This window comes from Bombina bombina, chromosome 2 (genome assembly GCF_027579735.1).
Source record: "Bombina bombina isolate aBomBom1 chromosome 2, aBomBom1.pri, whole genome shotgun sequence".
NCBI lineage: Eukaryota > Metazoa > Chordata > Amphibia > Anura > Bombinatoridae > Bombina > Bombina bombina.
In genome coordinates this window covers 492,990,362-493,008,771 of record NC_069500.1, presented here as the reverse complement: position 1 = coordinate 493,008,771, position 18,410 = coordinate 492,990,362, and the positions used below count along the sequence as shown (strand labels likewise).

Here is an 18,410-nt window from a genome sequence, read left to right as displayed (position 1 = left end):
TACGCAAAACTACCTTATATGCATGGAAAATTAGATAAGGGTAATCACACTGTAAAGCAGATAACTCCAAAACTCTTCAAGCCGAGGAGATTGCTACTAAAAACAGAACTTTCCAAGATAAAAGTTTAATATCTATGGAATACAAAGGTTCAAACGGAACCCCTTGAAGAACTTTAAGAACTAAATTTAAACTCCATGGCGGAGCAACAGGTTTAAACACAGGCTTGATTCTAACTAAAGCCTGAACATCTGGAACCTCAGCCAGACGTTTGTGCAAAAGAATAGACAGAGCAGAAATCTATCCCTTTAAGGAACTAGCAGACAATCCCTTCTCCAATCCTTCTTGGAGAAAAGATAATATCCTAGGAATCCTGACCTTACTCCATGAGTAACCCTTGGATTCACACCAATGAAGATATTTACACCATATCTTATGATAGATTTTCCTGGTGACAGGCTTTCGAGTCTGAATTAAGGTATCAATGACTGACTCGGGAAAACCACGCTTTGATAGAATCAAGCGTTCAATCTCCAAGCAGTCAGACGCAGAGAAATTAGATTTGGATGTTTGAAAGGACCTTGAAGTAGAAGGTCCTGCCTTAGCGGCAGAGTCCATGGTGGAAAGGATGACATGTCCACCAGATCTGCATACCAAGTCCTGCGTGGCCACGCAGGAGCTATCAAAATCACCAAAGCTCTCTCCTGCTTGATCTTGGCAATCAGACGAGGGAGCAGAGGAAACGGTGGAAACACATAAGCCAGGCTGAAGGACCAGGGCGCTGCTAGAGCATCTATTAGCGCTGCCTTGGGATCCCTGGACCTGGACCCGTAACGAGGAAGCTTGGGGTTCTGACGAGACGCCATGAGATCCAGTTCTGGTTTGCCCCATAGTTGAACCAATTGGGCAAATACCTCCGGATGGAGCTCCCACTCCCCCAGATGAAAAGTCTGCCGACTTAGGAAATCCGCCTCCCAGTTCTCTACTCCTGGGATATGGATAGCCGAGAGATGGCAAGAGTGAACCCTCTGCCCATAGAATTATCTTTGAAACCTCCAACATTGCCAGGGGGCTCCTTGTACCCCCCTGATGGTTGATATAGGCTACAGTCGTGATGTTGTCCGACTGAAATCTGATGCACCTGACCGCAGCTAGCTGAGGCCAAGCCTGAAGAGCATTGAATATTGCTCTTAGTTCCAGAATGTTTATCGGAAGGAGGGCTTCTTCCTGAGTCCATGAACCATGAGCCTTCAGGGAGTTCCAGACTGCGCCCCAGCCCAGAAGGTTGGCATCTGGTCCCTGGTCTCTTGATCCAGATTTAGCAGAGGGGACAAATCTGTGTAACCCCTATTCCACTGATTGAGCATGCAAAGTTGCAGTGGTCTGAGATGTAGGCGAGCAAACGGAACTATGTCCATTGCCGCTACCATTAGGCCGATTACTTCCATACACTGAGCCACTGACGGCTCAGAAGTGGAATAAAGAGCACGGCAGGAAGTTAGAAGCTTTGACAACCTGACCTCTGTCAGAAAAATCTTCATTTCTACTGAATCTATCAGAGTTTCTAGGAAGGAAACTCTTGTGAGAGGGGAGAGAGAACTCTTTCCTTCGTTCACCTTCCACCCGTGAGACCTCAGGAATGCCAGAACAATGTCCGTATGGGACTTGGCGATTTGAAAATTTGACGCCTGTATCGGTAAGGAGCCACTGCTATGCCTCGTGACCTTAGAACCGCCAGTAGGGACCCTAGAACCTTCATAAAGATTCTTGGTGCCGTGGCTAACCCGAAGGGAAGAGCCACAAACTGGTAATGCCTGTCTAGGAAGGCAAACCTGAGAAACCGATGATCACTGTATCGGAATGTGGAGATAAGCATCCTTTAAGTCCACGGTAGTCATATATTGACCCTCCTGGATCATAGGTAGGATGGTTCGAATAGTCTCCATCTTAAAGGATGGGACCCTGAGAAATTTGTTTAGGATCTTGAGATCCAAGATTGGTCTGAAAGTTCCCTCTTTTTTTGGGAACTATAAACAGATTTGAATAGAATCCCTGCCCCTGTTCCTCTCTTGGAACTGGGTGGATCACTCCCATAACCAGAAGGTGTTGAACGCAACGTAAGAATGCCTCTCTCTTTATCTGGTTTGCAGATAATTGTGAGAGATGAAATCTCCCCTTTGGAGATGAGGCTTTGAAATCCACAAGATATCCCTGGGAAACGATCTCCAGAGCCCAGGGATCCTGGATGTCTCTTGCCCAAGCCTGGGCGAAGAGAGAAAGTCTGCCCCCAACTAGATCCGGTCCCGGATCGGGGGCTACTCCTTCATGCTGTCTTAGAGGCAGCAGCAGGTTTTTTGGCCTGCTTTCCCTTGTTCCAAGCCTGGATAGGACTCACGACTGGCTTGGACAGGGCAAAATTTCCTTCTCGTTTTGCAGCAGAGGAAGTTGAAGATGCGCCACTCTTGAAGTTTTGAAAGGAACGAAAATTAGTCTGTTTGGTCCTTAATTTGTTGGACCTATCCTGGGGAAGGGCGTGGCCTTGTCCTCCAGTAATATCAGATATTATCTCCTTCAATCCAGGCCCGAATAGGGTCTGCCCTTTGAAGGGGATGTTGAGAAGCTTAGACTTTGATGTAACGTCAGCTGACCAGGATTTAAGCCATAGCGCCCTACGTGCCTGAATGGCAAAACCTGAATTATTAGCCGTTAGCTTTGTTAAATGAAAAACGGCGTCAGAAATAAATGAATTGGCTAACTTAAGAGCTTAAAGCCTGGCTAGGATATCATCCAACGGGGTCTCCACCTGTAGAGCCTCTTCAAGAGACTCAAACCAGAAAGCCGCTGCAGCAGTGAATGGGGCAATGCATGCAAGAGGCTGGAGAATAAAACCTTGTTGTATAAAGATTTTCTTAAGGAAACCCTCTAATTTTTTATCCATTGGATCTAGGAAAGCACAACTGTCCTCGACAGGGATAGTTGTAAGCTAAGCTAGGGTAGAGACTGCTCCCTCCACCTTAGGGACCGTCTGCCACGAGTCCCGTGTAGCAGCATCTATGGGAAACATCTTTTTAAAAGCAGGAGGGGGAGAGAACAGTACACCTGGTCTATCCCATTACTTCGTAATAATTTCTGAAAACCTCATAGGGATTGGAAAAACAGTGTAAACAGGCACTGCAAAGTATTTGTCCATTTCTCCTGTAGTGTAGTCAGTCCACGGGTCATCCATTACTTATGGGATTATAACTCCTCCCTAACAGGAAGTGCAAGAGGATCACCCAAGCAGAGCTGCTATATAGCTCCTCCCCTCTACGTCATACCCAGTCATTCTCTTGCACCTAACAAAAGATAGGACGTGTGAAGGACTGTGGTGTGTTAAACTTAGTTTTTATTTCTTCAATCAAAAGTTTGTTATTTTAAACGGCACCGGAGTGTGTTTGTTCTCAGGCAGCATTAGAAGAATCTGCCTGAGTTTTCTATGATCTTAGTGGTCGTAACTAAGATCCACTTGCTGTTCTCGGCCATTCTGAGGAGTGAGGTAACTTCAGAACAGGGGATAGCATGCAGGGCCCACCTGCAAGGAGGTATGTGCAGTAAATTATTTTCTAAGGAATGGAATTGACTGAGAAAATACTGCTAATACCGATGTAATGTAAGTGCAGCCTTAAATGCAGTAGTAGCGACTGGTATCAGGCTGATAAGTATGAATGTATACTCTGAGGTATTTCTGGGGAATGGAATTTCACTAAGAAAATACTGTCAATATTAAAGTAATATTTGAGCCTGCACTGCAGTGAAAGCGACTAGCAGCAGGCTTATTAATAACACTTCATAATTTTCAATTTTAAAACGTTTACTGGCATGTTAATCGTTTTTTCTGAGGTACTTGGTGACAAAACTTTATGGGCATGATTTTTACCACATGGCTGTCGTTTTTTTCTGAATAAAAACAGTTTACTGAGCTTCCCCACTGTTGTAATATGAGTGGGAGGAGCCTATTTTAGCGCTTTATTGCGCAGAAAAATTTAGTCACAGTCTTCCTATTTCTTCCTCCATGATCCAGGACGTCTCTACAGAGCCCAGGGGTCTCCAAAACTAGTTTTGAGGGAGGTAATCAGTTACAGCAGACCTGTGACAGTGTGTTTGACTGTGATAAAAACGTTTATTATTTCAACTGTTATCCGTTTTGGGTATTAAGGGGTTAATCATCCTTTTGATGGTGGGTGCAATCCTCTGCTAACTTTATACATTTTCTGTTAAAATTTGGTTGTTTTAACATATTTGGTTCATTGTTAATTCAACTGTGTCACATTTTTATGTTTCTTAAAGGCGCAGTAGCGTTTTTTTATATAGCTTGTAAATTTATTTAAAGGTTTTTTCCAAGCTTGCTAGTGTTATTGCTAGTCTGTTTAAACATGTCTGACACAGATGAATCTGTTTGTTCACTATGTTTAAAGGCCAATGTGGAGCCCAATAGAAATTTGTGCACTCAATGTATAGATGTTACTTTGAATAAAAGTCAAACTTTATATGTTAAAAGAATATCACCAGACAACGAGGGGGAAGTTATGCCGACTAACTCTCCTCACGTGTCAGTACCTTCGCCTCCCGCTCAGGAGGTGCGTGATATTGTAGCGCCAAGTACATCAGGGCGGCCCATACAAATCACTTTGCAAGACATGGCTAATGTTATGACTGAAGTACTATCTAAATTGCCAGAATTAAGAGGTAAACGCGATCACTCTGGGGTAAGAACAGAGTGCGCTGATAATAGTAGAGCCATGTCTGATACTGCGTCACAATTTGCAGAACATGAGGACGGAGAGCTTCATTCTGTGGGTGACGGATCTGATCCAAGTAAACTGGATTCAGACATTTCAAATTTTAAATTTAAGCTTGAGAACCTCCGTGTATTACTAGGGGAGGTATTAGCGGCTCTGAATGATTGTAACACGGTTGCAATTCCAGAGAAAGTATGTAGGCTGGATAAATATTTTGCGGTACCGGCGTGTACTGACGTTTTTCCTATACCTAAAAGGCTTACAGAAATTGTTAACAAGGAGTGGGATAGACCCGGTGTGCCCTTTTCACCCCCTCCTATATTTAGAAAAATGTTTCCAATAGACGCCACCACACGGGATCTATGGCAGACGGTCCCTAAGGTGGAGGGAGCAGTTTCTACTCTGGCTAAGCGCACCACTATCCCGGTGGAGGATAGCTGTGCTTTTTCAGATCCAATTGATAAAAAATTAGAGGGTTACCTTAAGAAAATGTTTGTTCAACAAGGTTTTATATTACAACCCCTTGCATGCATCGCGCCTGTCACTGCTGCGGCGGCATTCTGGTTTGAGTCTCTGGAAGAGACCCTTAGCACAGCTCCATTGGATGAGATTATGAACAAGCTTAAAGCCCTTAAGCTAGCTAATTCATTTATTTCTGATGCCGTAGTACACTTAACCAAACTTACGGCTAAGAACTCCGGATTCGCCATTCAAGCGCGCAGAGCGCTGTGGCTTAAATCCTGGTCAGCTGTGACTTCTAAATCTAAATTGATTAATATTCCTTTCAAAGGGCAGACATTATTCGGGCCCAGCTTGAAAGAAATTATCGCTGACATTACTGGAGGTAAGGGCCATGCCCTGCCTCAAGACAGGGCCAAACCAAGGCAGGAGCAGCATCAACTTCCTCCGCTCCAAGACAGGAAGGAACTGTTGCTCGCTACAGACAGGGCTGGAAACCTAACCAGTCCTGGAACAAGGGCAAGCAGGCCAGGAAACCTGCTGCTGCCCCTAAGACAGCATGAAATGAGGGCCCCCGATCCGGAAACGGATATAGTGGGGGGCAGACTTTCTCTCTTTGCCCAGGCTTGGGCAAGAGATGTCCAGGATCCCTGGGCGTTGGAAATCATATCTCAGGGATATCTTCTGGACTTCAAAGCTTCTCCTCCACAAGGGAGATTTCATCTTTCAAGGTTATCAGCAAACCAGATAAAGAAAGAGGCGTTTCTACGCTGTGTACAAGACCTCTTACTAATGGGAGTGATCCACCCAGTTCCGCGGTCGGAACACGGGCAAGGATTCTATTCAAATCTGTTTGTGGTTCCCAAAAAAGAGGGAACCTTCAGACCAACCTTGGACTTAAAGATCCTAAACAAATTCCTAAGAGTTCCATCGTTCAAAATGGAAACTATTCGAACCATCTTACCCATGATCCAAGAGGGTCAGTACATGACTACAGTGGATTTAAAGGATGCCTACCTTAACATACCGATTCACAAGGATCATTACCGGTATCTAAGATTTGCCTTCCTAAACAGGCATTACCAGTTTGTAGCTCTACCCTTCGGGTTAGCTACGGCTCCAAGAATCTTTACAAAGGTTCTGGGCTCTCTTCTGGCAGTACTAAGACCGCGAGGCATAGCGGTAGCTCCGTACCTAGACGACATTCTGATACAAGCGTCAAGTTTCCAAACTGCCAAGTCTCATACAGAGTTAGTTCTGGCATTTCTAAGGTCGCATGGGTGGAAGGTGAACGTAGAAAAGAGTTCTCTATTGCCACTCACAAGAGTTCCCTTTCTAGGGACTCTTATAGATTCTGTAGAAATGAAAATTTACCTGACGGAGGACAGGTTATCAAAACTTCTAAATGCTTGCCGTGTCCTTCATTCCATTCAACACCCGTCAGTGGCTCAGTGCATGGAAGTAATCGGCTTAATGGTAGCGGCAATGGACATAGTACCATTTGCGTGCCTGCATCTCAGACCGCTGCAATTGTGCATGCTAAGTCAGTGGAATGGGGATTACTCAGATTTGTCCCCTCTGCTAAATCTGGATCAAGAGACCAGAGATTCTCTTCTATGGTGGCTTTCTCGGCCACATCTGTCCAAGGGGATGCCCTTCCGCAGGCCAGATTGGACGATTGTAACAACAGACGCCAGCCTTCTAGGTTGGGGCGCAGTCTGGAATTCCCTGAAGGCTCAGGGATCATGGACTCAGGAGGAGAGACTCCTTCCAATAAACATTCTGGAATTAAGAGCAATTTTCAATGCTCTTCTGGCTTGGCCTCAGTTAGCAACTCTGAGGTTCATCAGGTTTCAGTCGGACAACATCACGACTGTGGCTTACATCAACCATCAAGGAGGAACAAGGAGTTCCCTAGCGATGATGGAAGTCTCAAAGATAATTCGCTGGGCAGAGTCTCACTCTTGCCACCTGTCAGCGATCCACATCCCAGGCGTGGGGAACTGGGAGGCGGATTTTCTAAGTCGCCAGACCTTTCATCCGGGGGAGTGGGAACTTCATCCGGAGGTGTTTGCCCAACTGCTTCATCATTGGGGCAAACCAGATCTGGATCTCATGGCGTCTCGCCAGAACGCCAAGCTTCCTTGTTACGGATCCAGGTCCAGGGACCCGGGAGCGGTGCTGATAGATGCTCTGACAGCACCTTGGGTCTTCAACATGGCTTATGTGTTTCCACCTTTCCCGATGCTTCCTCGATTGATTGCCAGGATCAAACAGGAGAGAGCATCGGTGATCCTAATAGCGCCTGCGTGGCCACGCAGGACCTGGTATGCAGATCTAGTGGACATGTCGTCCTGTCCACCATGGTCTCTGCCTCTGAGACAGGACCTTCTGATTTCAAACATCCAAATCTAATTTCTCTGAGGCTGACTGCATGGAGATTGAACGCTTGATTCTATCAAAGGGTGGATTCTCGGAGTCAGTGATTGATACCTTAATACAGGCTAGGAAACCTGTTACCAGGAAAATTTACCATAAAATATGGCGTAAATACTTATATTGGTGCGAATCCAAGAGTTACTCATGGAGTAAGGTTAGGATTCCTAGGATATTGTCTTTTCTACAAGAGGGTTTAGAAAAGGGTTTATCTGCTAGTTCATTAAAGGGACAGATTTCAGCTCTGTCTATCCTTTTACACAAACGTCTGGCAGAAGTTCCAGACGTTCAGGCTTTTTGTCAGGCTTTGGCTAGGATTAAGCCTGTGTTTAAGACTGTTGCTCCGCCGTGGAGCTTAAACTTAGTTCTTAACGTTCTGCAAGGTGTTCCGTTTGAACCCCTTCATTCCATCGATATCAAGCTGTTATCCTGGAAAGTTCTGTTTTTAATGGCTATTTCCTCGGCTCGAAGAGTCTGAGTTATCGGCCTTACATTGTGATTCTCCTTATCTGATTTTTCATTCAGACAAGGTAGTTCTGCGTACTAAACCTGGGTTCTTACCTAAGGTAGTCACTAACAAGAATATCAATCAAGAGATTGTTCCATCATTGTGCCCTAACCCTTCTTCAAAGAAGGAACGACTTCTGCACAATCTGGACGTCGTCCGTGCCCTGAAATTTTATTTGCAGGCAACTAAAGATTTTCGTCAAACTTCTTCCCTGTTTGTCGTTGGAGAGGTCAAAAAGCTTCGGCTACCTCTCTCTCTTTTTGGCTTCGTAGCATAATACGTTTAGCCTATGAGACTGCTGGACAGCAGCCTCCTGAAAGGATTACGACTCATTCTACTAGAGCTGTGGCTTCCACTTGGGCCTTTAAGAATGAGGCCTCTGTTGAACAGATTTGCAAGGCTGCAACTTGGTCTTCACTTCACACTTTTTCAAAATTTTACAAATTTGACACTTTTGCTTCTTCGGAGGCTGTTTTTGGAAGAGAGGTTCTACAGGCAGTGGTTCCTTCCGTGTAAAGATCCTGCCTGTCCCTCCCGTCATCCGTGTACTTTTAGCTTTGGTATTGGTATCCCATAAGTAATGGATGACCCGTGGACTGACTACACTTAACAGGAGAAAATATAATTTATGCTTACCTGATAAATTCATTTCTCCTGTAGTGTAGTCAGTCCACGGCCCGCCCTGTTTTTACGGCAGGTCTAAATTTTAATTAAACTCCAGTCACCACTGCACCCTATAGTTTCTCCTTTCTCGTATGGTTTCGGTCGAATGACTGGATATGACGTAGAGGGGAGGAGCTATATAGCAGCTCTGCTTGGGTGATCCTCTTGCACTTCCTGTTAGGGAGGAGTTATAATCCCATAAGTAATGGATGACCCGTGGACTGACTACACTACAGGAGAAATGAATTTATCAGGTAAGCATAAATTATATTTTTACACAATTTCTCTGGGACTACAATGGTGTCAGTCATCCAGAGTCGCTAAAACCTCCCTGAGCAACACGCGGAGGTGTTCAAGCTTAAATTTAAATTCTATCTTTTCAGAGTCAGACTGAAGTAACGCCTTCCCTGAATCAGAAATGTCACCCACAGATAGAAGCTCTCCTGCTTCGGCTTCTGTACATTGTGAGGGTATATCAGACATGGCTACTAAAGCGTCAGAAAGCTCTGTATTTGTTCTAGCCCCAGAGCTGTCTCGCTTTCCGTGTAACCCTGGCAGTTTGGACAATACTTCTGTGAGGGTATGATTCATAACTGCCGCCATGTCTTGTAAGGTAAACGCATTGGACGCGCCAGATGTACTTGGCATCACTTGCGTGGGAGATATAGGTTCTGACACATTGGGAGAGCTAGGTGGTTTAACCTCTCTTTTGTCAGTCTGAGAAACCTCTGGTGATAAATCTTTAAAACCCATAATATGGTCTTTATAACTTATAGAAAGGTCAGTGCATTTGGTACACATTCTAAGAGGGGGTTCCACAATGGCTTCTAAACATAATGAACAAGGAGTTTCCTCTATGTCAGACATGTTTAACAGACTAGTAATGAGACCAGCAAGCTTGGAAAACACTTTAATAAATGTGAAAAAGCAATTAAACAAAAACGGTACTGTACCTTTAAGAGAAAAATCTACCACAAACTGCAAAACAGTGTTAAAAAGTAGTAAACTCTACAAAATTTTTACACTGTGTATAAGAGACTAAAGCAGCATTGCACCTACTTGCAAATGGATGATTAACCCCTTAGGCCCCAAACCGGATTAGAAAAACTGTAAAACCGTTAAACAGTCAAACACACTGCCACAGGGCTCCTACCTGCCCTTAAACACGATTTTTGCAGGAAAAAAACCCTCTATAGTGGTCCTAGATGCTAGAGGACTTCTTTAGGGAAGCTGGCTGTCTCAGTCTGGATATCAACTGCGCATAAAGTGCGCGAAAATAGGCCCCTCCCACCATGCACTCAATGACAGAGGGCCTTGAAAAAGTACTCCTAGGAGTAATCTAACAAGCCATGTGGAAAACTAGGCCCCAAATAAAGATTTATCACCCTCAGAGGAAAAAACGTTTTTTTTCTGTAAGTTATGCAAAACTTTTTAACACTAAGTAATATGAGAGTTAACATGAATATTACCCTTATCTTGTAAGCATGATCCCAGTCGTTGTTAAATCACTGTATCAGGCTTACCTCAAATATACCAGGTAAGCATTTTCTAGACCTTATCAACTCTCTAGAAAAAAATATACTGAACATACCTCAAAGCAGGTGATCTGCAAACCGTCCCCCCAACTGAAGTTTTCTTTCCATACACTTGGGGTGGCAGTTGGGGGAGGAGCTATGTGGACAGCTCTGCTGTGGGTGTCCTCTTGCAGCTTCCTGTTGGGAGGGAGAATGTCCCACAAGTAATAGATGAACCCGTGGACTGGATACACATTTACAAGAGAAAAATAATCTGGTCGCAGATCTGTAGCCGCCCCTTCATGCCGACCAATTTTCAGAGACAGGCTTTTGGACTGCTTGTTCTTGTTCCAAGGCTAGATAGGCATCCAGGAACACTTGGGCTGGTCTGACTTAGAGGAGGCAGATAATTTATGTCCCTTGAAATTGCAAAATGAACGAAAAGCATAATTTATGCTTACCTGATAAATTTATTTCTCTTGTGATGTATCGAGTCCATGGATTCATCCTTACTTGTGGGATATTCTCCTCCCCTACAGGAAGTGGCAGAGAGAGCACCCACAGCAGAGCTGTCTATATAGCTCCCCCCCCCCCCTCCAGTCATTCGACCGAAGGCTAGGAAGAAAAAGGAGAAACTATAGGGTGCAGTGGTGACAAAGTTTAAAAATAAAAATATGTATGCCTGTCTTAACAGGGCAGGCCGTGGTCTTGATTCATCACAAGAGAAATAAATTTATCAGGTAAGCATAAATTATGTTTTCTCTTGTAAGATGTATCGAGTCCAAGGATTCATCCTTACTTGTGGGATACCAATACCAAAGCTTTAGGACACGGATGAAGGGAGGGACAAGACAGGGACCTTAAACGGAAGGCACCACTGCTTGTAGAACCTCTCTCCCAAAAATAGCCTCCGAAGAAGAAGCAAAAATATCAAAATTTGGAAAATTTGGAAAAAGTATGAAGCGAAGACCAAGTCGCCGCATTACAAATCTGTTCAACAGAAGCCTCATTTTTAAAGGCCCATGTGGAAGCCACAGCTCTAGAAGAATGAGCAAGATTGTGCAATAGACGTTCCTTCTTTGAAGAAGGATTAAGAAACAGTGAAGGAACAACAATCTCTTGATTGATATTCTTAACTGCATGGAAAATAAGATAAGGGGAATCACACTGTAAAGCAGATAGCTCAGAAACTCTTCGAGCCGAAGAGATAGCTACTTAAAACAAAACTTTCCAAGATAGAAGCTTAATATCCATGGAATGCATAGGTTCAAACGGAAGCCCTTGAAGAACTTTAAGAACTAAATTCAAACTCCATGGCGGAGCAACAGGTTTAAACACAGGCTTAATTCTGACCAAAGCCTGACTAAATGCTTGAACGTCTGGGACATCTGCCAGACGTTTGTGTAGTAAACTAGACCAAGCAGATATTTGCCCTTTTAGGGAACTAGCTGATAATCCCTTCTCCAAACCTTCTTGGAGAAAAGACAATATTCTAGGAATCCTAAGCTTACTCCACGAGTAACCTTTGGATTCACACCAATAAAAATATGCGCCAAATCTTATGATAGATCTTCCTGGTGACAGGCTTTCTAGCCTGAATCAGGGTATCAATGACCGACTCAAAGAAACCACGCTTTGATAGAATCAGGCGTTCAATCTCCAAGCAGTCAGACGCAGAGAAACTAGATTTGGATGCGTGAAAGGACCTTGGATTTGAAGGTCCCGCCTCATTGGCACAGTCCACGGTGGAACCGAGGACATGTCCACTAGGTCTGCATACCAAGTCCTGCGTGGCCACGCAGGTGCTATCAGAATCACCAAAGCTCTCTCCTGCTTGATTCTGGCAACCAGATGTGGGAGGAGAGGCAACGGTGGAAATACATAGGCCAGATTGAAGGACCAAGGCACTGCTAGAGCATCTATCAGCACTGTCTTGGGATCCCAGGACCTGGACCCGTAACAAGGAAGTTTGGCATTCTGACGGGACGCCAACAGATCCAATTCTGGTGTGCCCCATAGCTGAATCAGCTGAGCAAATACCTCCGGATGGAGTTCCCACTCCCCCGGATGAAAAGTGACGACTTGGGAAATCCGCTTCCCAGTTCTCTACTCCTGGGATGTAGACTGCTGAGAGATGGCAAGAGTGAGATCCTCTGCCCATCAGATTATTTTGGTTACCTCCATCATCGCTAGAGAACTCCTTGTTCCTCCTTGATGATTGATATAAGCTACAGTCGTAATGTTGTCCGACTGAAATCTGATGAATTTGGCCGCAGCAAGCTGGGGCCATGCCTGAAGCGCATTGAATATCGCTCTCAGTTCTAGAATGTTTATCGGAAGAAGAGATTCCTCCCGAGACCATAAGCCCTGTGCTTTCAGGGAGTTCCAGACTGCACCCCAGCCTAGCAGGCTGGCATCTGCCGTTACAATGAGCCACTCTGGCCTGTGGTAGTACATTCCCTGAGACAGGTGGTCCTGAGACAACCACCAGAGAAGAGAATCTCTGGTCTCCTGGTCCAGATGCAGTTGAGGAGATAAATCTGCATAATCCGCATTCCACTGTTTGAGCATGCATAGTTGCAGTGGTCTGAGGCTTAGGCGGGCAAAAGGAACTATGTCCATTGCCGCTACCATGAGTCCGATTACCCCCATACACTGAGCCACTGATGGCCGAGGAATGGAATGAAGAGCTCGGCAAGAGGTTAAGAGTTTTGATTTTCTGACCTCCGTCAGAAATATTTTTATTTCTACCGAATCTATCAGAGTCCCTAGAAAGGAAACTCTTGTAAGAGGGAAGAGAGAACTCTTTCATGTTCACCTTCCACCCGTGAGATCTCAGAAAAGCCAACACGATGTCCGTGTGAGACTTGGCTAGCTGGAAAAACGACGCCTGAATGATGTCGTCTAGCTAAGGCGCCACTGCTATGCCCCGTGGTCGTAGATCTGCCAGAAGGGACCCTAGCACCTTTGTGAAAATTCTTGGAGCCGTGGCCAACCCGAAGGAAAGGGCCACAAACTGGTAATGCCTGATTAGAAAGGCGAATCAGAGAAATTGATGATGATTTCTTTAAATAGGGATGTGTAGATACGCATCCTTTAAGTCCACGGTAGTCATATATTGACTCTCCTGGATCAGAGGTAGAATAGTCCGAATAATCTCCATCTTGAATGATGGAACTTTGAGGAACTTGTTTAGAATTTTGAGATCCAAGATTGGTCTGAAAGTTCCCTCTTTTTTGGGAACCACAAACAGGTTTGAGTAGAATCCTAGCCCCTGTTCCTCTTTTGGGACTGGGCGGATCACCCCCATGGTATGCAAGTCTTCTACACGGCGTAAGAACGCCTCTCTCTTTGTCTGGTTTACAGACAGTCGAGAAATGTGAAATCTCCCCCTGGGGGGGGGGGGGGGGGAGTATTTGAAGTCCAGAAGATATCCCTGGGACACAATTTCTAAAGCCCAGGGATCGTGAACATCTCTTGCCCAAGCGAAGAGAGAGAGTCTGCCCCCTACTAGATCCGGTCCCGGATCGGGGGCTACCCTTTCATGCTGTCTTAGAGGCAGCTGCAGGCTTCTTGGCCTGTTTACCCTTGTTCCAAGCCTGGTTAGGTCTCCAGACTGACTTGGATTGGGCAAAATTCCCCTCTTGCTTTGAAGCAGAGGAAGCTGAAGCGGGACCACTCTTAAAGTTCCGAAAGGAACGAAAATTATTTTGTTTGGTCCTCATCTTATTTGATCTATCCTGAGGAAGGGTATGACCTTTCCCTCCAGTGATGTCTGAAATAATCTCTTTCAGTTCAGGCCCGAATAGGGTCTTTCCTTTGAAATGGATGTTCAAAAGTCTAGATTTAGATGACACATCAGCAGACCAGGACTTAACCCATAACGCCCTGCGTGCTAAAATGGCAAAACCTGAATTCTTTGCCGCTAATTTAGCCAGTTGAAATGCGGCATCAGTAATAAAATAATTAGCCAACTTAAGGGCCTTAATTTTGTCCATAATCTCCACTAATAGAGTCTCCATCTGAAGAGCCTCTTCTAGAGCCTCAAACCAGAAAGCAGCTGCAGTAGTTACAGGAACAATGCACGCAATAGGTTGGAGAGAAAAACCCTGATGAACAAAAATTTTCTTCAGGAGACCCTCTAATTTTTTATCCATAGGATCTTTGAAAGCACAACTGTCTGCGATAGGTATAGTTGTACGCTTAGCCAGAGTAGAAATAGCTCCCTCCACCGTCTGCCATGAGTCCCGCATGGTGTCAGATATGGGAAACATTTTCTTAAAAACAAGAGGGGGAGAGAACGGAATACCTGGTCTATCCCACTCCTTAGTAATAATATTCACAATCCTCTTAGGGACTGAAAAACATCAGTGTAAACAGGAACCTCTAAGTATTTATCCATTTTACACAATTTCTCTGGAACCACTATAGGGTCACAATCATCTAGAGTCGCTAATACCTCCTTGAGCAATAAGCGGAGGTGTTCAAGCTTAAAATTAAAGGCCGTCATATCAGAATCTGTCTGAGGAAGCATCTTTCCTGAATCAGATATTTCTCCCTCAGATAACAAATCCCTCACCCCTACTTCAGAGCATTGTGAGGGCATATCAGATACGGCTACTAAAGCGCCAGACGGCTCAGCATTTTTCCTAAACCCAGAGCTGTCCCGCTTTCCTTGTAAACCAGGCAGTTTAGATAAAACTTCTGTGAGGGTTGTATTCATAACTGTGGCCATATCCTGTGAAGTAAAAATAATTTGACGCACTAGAGGTACTTGGCGTCACTTGAGCGGGCGTTACTGGTTGTAACACTTGGGGAGAGCTAGATGGCGATATATGGTGCTAAGATCATCATCCTCCTTGCAGAAATCTTCATCCCTTTTCTGCCAGAGTGTAAATAGTACACACCGGTTTTGCTTGAGAAAATAAAAAAACTAACATTTTTGTCACCACACTCCTCTTGCCCTTCCTAGCAGTTAAGCAGGCAGAGAGAATGACTGGGGGGGGGGGGGGGTGGAGCTATATAGACAGCTCTGCTGTGGGTGCTCTCTCTGCCACTTCCTGTAGGGGAGGAGAATCCCACAAGTAAGGATGAATCCGTGGACTCGATACATCTTACAAGAGAAATTAGTAGATTGACGACCCTTTGACCTAACCTTCTTAGCCTGAGGACAGAAGGCCCTCTTCCCTCCAGACACTTAAACTTTGCTGGGGTGTCTGCCTTCTCCTGGTGGCCAGGATTTGAATTCTCAACAGTAATTGAATGGAATTGTGGACTCTCCATGCCATTGGAAAGAAATAGTAGTTATAGCTCTACTAATTTACTCCTAGATTGAGACAGCAATGACAAGTCCTGCTCATGACATATCTACATAAGTCCAGCAGAGTACACTGTCAATAGCACTGCAGTAAGTAATACTCCCACAGAATACCAGTAGGGGTTGCTATGATCACACAGATATTGAAAGGTAGGCTTGACTCCTCAGCAAAACCTATTCTCCTGGTCAAAATGACTGCCTACACTGATCATTCACTAGAGATAGGCATCAGTTAAATGACTGCATAATAAAAGCTAAGACTGAAACATACTGACCAACTGCTCAAACTAGTATATTAGGAAATGTCAAACAGTTCAGAATCTTGTTAAAGCAGTGGTATGGCCTAGAATCATACTGTACAAAGAAGAAAAAAAAAATAAGAAGAAGAATGTAGTCCAAAATTTACTGAAGCGAATCATAGGGGGAAAAAAAAAAAAAAACTTAAGGAAAAACATACCTGCACAATCTGCCATGGCATGTCTAGGATGCTTCGTGCCGTTCGACGCAGGAAGTTGCCTAGCCCAGCAGCTTGGTTTTCGCGAATTACACCACCAGATGTCATATCCCCATCCTCGAGTCGCCGCCTCTTCTGTCTCTCTTTGCGCTGACGTGCCTGAAGCTCCCACTTTTTCTTGTGGTATCGAAGCCATATCAAACGTTCCTCCTACACAGCGTAAGGTAAGAGAGAAAAAAGTTTAAAAAAAACTGTAAATTATATTATGTATATCATAAATAAGTATTTGTGGTGCCCTATAAAGAGAATTAATGCCAATCATGAACACCTTAGTGGTTCCAAAAGTGGGTGGCGGTCCCAGGACTTCCCTCCAAGACTGTGTAAGTGTTAGGTCCTGAGAGTCACCCTGGCTCTCTGCGGCTCCTGACACACGTTTTCTCTTTGTGCTAATAGGGACAGCAGGCTGGAGGCGTTTCACTACCCCGAAATCCTCAATATCTTTTGTCTGGGATGAGTCCAACTGCTGCTGAGCACTGATCTAAACAAGAGAAAACAAAAACAGTTTAAAAAAGCACCTGAGAAAATGAGCATTAGAAACATTAAAAAACACACACAATATGTCCTTGTATAACAAAAAAAAAAAATTGTCTAAGCTATCCCAAATGGAGATTACATCTAAAGAAAGGACCTTACATTAGATTAAAAATATATCTGTTATATAGTTTATCTGTATGACTTAAATAGTTTAGTTTTAGGATAGTTTAAAGAACAGTTGACAGTTATAGTTTAGGTTTTTATAAAACAAAGACGGAAAAAACAATGGGTATTAGGAGAGAGGTAGATGAAGACAGACATATTGTGTCGACAGTATATACGCATACTACATCATACATGTGTACGTTGAACCGTGTGTCAATACAACTTGCCTATTTTACAAGATGTCATGTATATCGAATGCATTGTACCTAAATGATCTATGCAAGTTACATTTGATTATATTATGGATTTTATGGCACTGTAACTCATTTATTTAACAACATGCTATGTATATGCACGAATGTTCTAACCTGCTCTCCTGATATCAAAAAGTTTTTTTTTTTAAAAATCTGTTGAAATTGCAAGTTTTTTTTTTTTTTTTTTTTTTTTAGCAACTTTGATTACGGTTTATCCATTTCTCATCTTAAAAAGGGACATAAGGCAATTTTCTTTTTCTTAATAAATGAAGTGTTTACCGTTACATAAACTAAGCAAATCACTTTACCATTTGTTTCTCTGTTTTCTTATTTTAATTCAAATCAATTATCCAGCCCCTTTTTTTTTTTTTTTTTTTTTTTTTTAACTCATTATGCAGTCCTTTGACCCACCTCTATTGGGATAGGTACTATCAGGAGCATACATTTCCTGCACCATGCTAATTTTCAGATGTCCCCCTAAACATAATTGCCAACGTCAGCGTAGTTTTCCCCTTTGCTTGGCACATGTGCAGCCTACATTATAGCTCATTGCCAACTAGTTACATCGTCTGTCAGATCTTTAGAACACACAGGCTATTGAAGCAGTGTACTCCGTGGTCAAGTGTAAGGATTGTTTTGTGTTTGTCTTTTTTTATTTTTTTTATTGAGGTTGTCAGAAGATACATCAATTAGTAGACAAACAACATAAGTGATGTATTACTTTATTTAAACATAGGTTAAAACATCAGTACGTGTACTAAGAAATATGAATTGGAACCTCTTTTTCAACATTATAAGCTCCTCTCACACTTCTGTGGCTCGCTCATGAACCCTGGTAGACAAATATAGAGGCAAATGATATAAACTGTCACTCTTGGACCTTTGAACAGTAGTAGTAATAATATAGAATGTAGATAAAACAACAAGATGAGTGTAAAAACATCTTAAGGGCAAAGGAAAATATATATAATAAATTGCTATTTAGTTTGCTATTCCTTATTTAGTACCTGTTTTGTGAATCCCTAAAATAAACAATACTAAACTCAAACATTATTTATTGGTCTTACTAAAATGAAAATTAAGGTTCTTCTGTAACTAGGCTATAAGACTGCCAAGACTGCGTGGTTCATATAGTTTAATAATATAATGCAACTCCAAAATATTCTCCACCAGTAAGCTAATACAAGGGTGTATACATAACTGGGGTTCCAATGAGAAGGATTAGTTTAATTTGAGTGATGGTAAGTACACTCCACAATGATATTCAGGATGAAAAGTGAGCTAAGAACTAGAGTATCCCAATAAAATACTGTCTTGTGAAAGTGAGGAT

General features: G+C 43.5%; 1 protein-coding gene across 1 annotated transcript in view; it reads right to left on the bottom strand.

Moving 5' to 3' along the window:
- The window catches only part of POLE (DNA polymerase epsilon, catalytic subunit), a 571,199-nt gene that overhangs the window by 258,863 nt on the left and 293,926 nt on the right, over window positions 1-18,410 (bottom strand). Inside the window, exons 30-31 of the mRNA XM_053702214.1 lie at window positions 16,456-16,665; window positions 16,131-16,337 (exon numbers count right to left, since the gene is read on the bottom strand). Coding sequence (XP_053558189.1) covers window positions 16,131-16,337; window positions 16,456-16,665 — 417 coding nt within the window. The remainder of the gene's footprint in view (window positions 1-16,130; window positions 16,338-16,455; window positions 16,666-18,410) is intronic.